Source organism: Echinops telfairi, unplaced genomic scaffold (assembly GCF_000313985.2).
Source record: "Echinops telfairi isolate 266 unplaced genomic scaffold, ASM31398v2 ScPeMD7_70;HRSCAF=299, whole genome shotgun sequence".
NCBI lineage: Eukaryota > Metazoa > Chordata > Mammalia > Afrosoricida > Tenrecidae > Echinops > Echinops telfairi.
Genome location: NW_022103968.1, coordinates 63,372,437 through 63,374,232, shown reverse-complemented (window position 1 = coordinate 63,374,232; position 1,796 = coordinate 63,372,437). Strand labels below are relative to the sequence as shown.

Here is a 1,796-nt window from a genome sequence, read left to right as displayed (position 1 = left end):
CCGCGGCTTCCCTCTAGAGTGCTGTTCACACAGCGGGCTTCCCAGACAGTAGACACACACCTACCCGCCCCCCCCTCAGCTGCTGCCCAGTGGGTAATGACCCACGGCTGTGCCGTGTGTGTCAGAGAGAAAGTTCCCAAAGTTGCTGGGCCTTTTTCCCAAGGCACCTCCGGGTGGGCTCTAACCACTAAGCTCTCAGTCAGCAGTCGAGTGCTCGTAACCGCACTCCCCTAGGGCTCCTTCCTGTGACCCCAGGTGCAGTAACCTGGTCGAGCGCCAGGGCCCCAGCTCTCACCTGATATCAGGGCCTGGGAGTTCCTCATCGGGAAGGCGCCCGTCAGGCCTAAGACGCTGCTGTTGAAGACGGTGGCGATGCCGCTGATGATGGCCATGCTGGCCATGGTGACAGCGAAGAAGCCGCGGGTCCAGGAGGAAGTATCCACTTTTACCAGCACGGTCATCACTACGAAGATGGTCAGCATGATGGCCAGAGAGGTCAGGACACGGACTTGGACTGGAACCCTGGGGTGGACAGAGGTGCTTAGAGGCACTTGGGGCTCGCCTTCCGAGAGGAAGCCGGCGAGCTCAAGGGTTGGCAGTGTCCACTCAGGAGGGAGCAGCCTGGCCTGGCCGGCTCCCTGGGCGGGTGGCCTCACGGCAATTACTCAGGGGCTCTGGATGCAGCTTCAGAAACTGGATGATGGGGAGGGGAACTGCCATGGGCTGAATTGTGCCTCCTCAAATATGTGTGGTCCCTCCGACGCCCTCTACCTGGTGGGCGGAGCCCTGGTGATGTACTGCTTACATGCTGAGCTGCAAGGCCAGGAGTTCGAAAGCACCAGCCGCCCCTCAGGAGAAAGACAGGGCTTCCTGCTCACATGGAGGGAGCCCGTCTCAGAAGCCCACAGCAGCAGTTCTACCCTGTCCCGTAGGGTGGCTAGGCATGGACTTCGACGCTATGGCAGCGAGAGAGAGAGATGCCTGGTGGCACTGTGGGTCAAGCACGGGCTGCTAACCACAAGGCCGGTCTCAGGAGAACGCTGAGGTCATCTGCCACGTCACATTTTTAGTCTTGGAAACCCACAGAAAATCACTGTCAGAATGGAGTCAAGGGGGCAGTGCTGTGGCTTGGTCTTGCCCTGTGGTTATCGTCCCAGTTGAATTAGGTTTCTTGCTCACACCAATGGGCAGCCTTCAGGCAGGGTGTGTCGCAGACCAATCTTCTCTAAGACATAAATGACATTAAGCAAGCAAGCCAAGGCGGGGAAGAGAGGTGCCGCCCCGCAGGAAGATGACCAAGGGACAAGGGATGGGACCCAGAAGCTGGAAACAGGCAAGGACTGCCCCCCCACCCCCACCCCCGAGCCGGCAAGCGAGAAATTCTTCCCATGAGCCAGCGCCCTGAGTTCCTACTGGGAGAACAGAGGCCGGCGGCATGTAAGAGCCCCGCCGGCGTCCAGTGATGCGTTACAGCAGCCCTCTGAGAGGAAGACCAGCACGGACCACGTCCCAGGGCGGTCGTGAGCTTCAGGAGCTGTATGCGGGTGCTGAGCCCAGGGCCTGGCTCAGGGAAAATGCTCAGTCAATACCGCAGCATCTGGTCATCGTATTGCCAGGTTCAAGGGCTGTCAGGGCTGTCTGCCTGCTGCCTCCCCCCCTCCCTCATCCCCCACACAAAGAACTGAGCTCTGCGGGCTTTGTCCAGTGTTTCAACACAACCACCCTCCACTGGACTTGTCCCCCAAACTTAGCTGTGGGTGCGCTGCTGGGAAGGAGGGAGAGCAGACAGCAGCAGC

The 1,796-nt window shown here is 59.9% G+C and overlaps 1 protein-coding gene across 1 annotated transcript in view; it reads right to left on the bottom strand.

The window, feature by feature from the left end:
* Window positions 1-1,796, bottom strand: part of SLC29A3 (solute carrier family 29 member 3) — a 46,594-nt gene that overhangs the window by 8,805 nt on the left and 35,993 nt on the right. Inside the window, exon 5 of the mRNA XM_045291689.1 lies at window positions 238-522. Coding sequence (XP_045147624.1) covers window positions 238-522 — 285 coding nt within the window. The remainder of the gene's footprint in view (window positions 1-237; window positions 523-1,796) is intronic.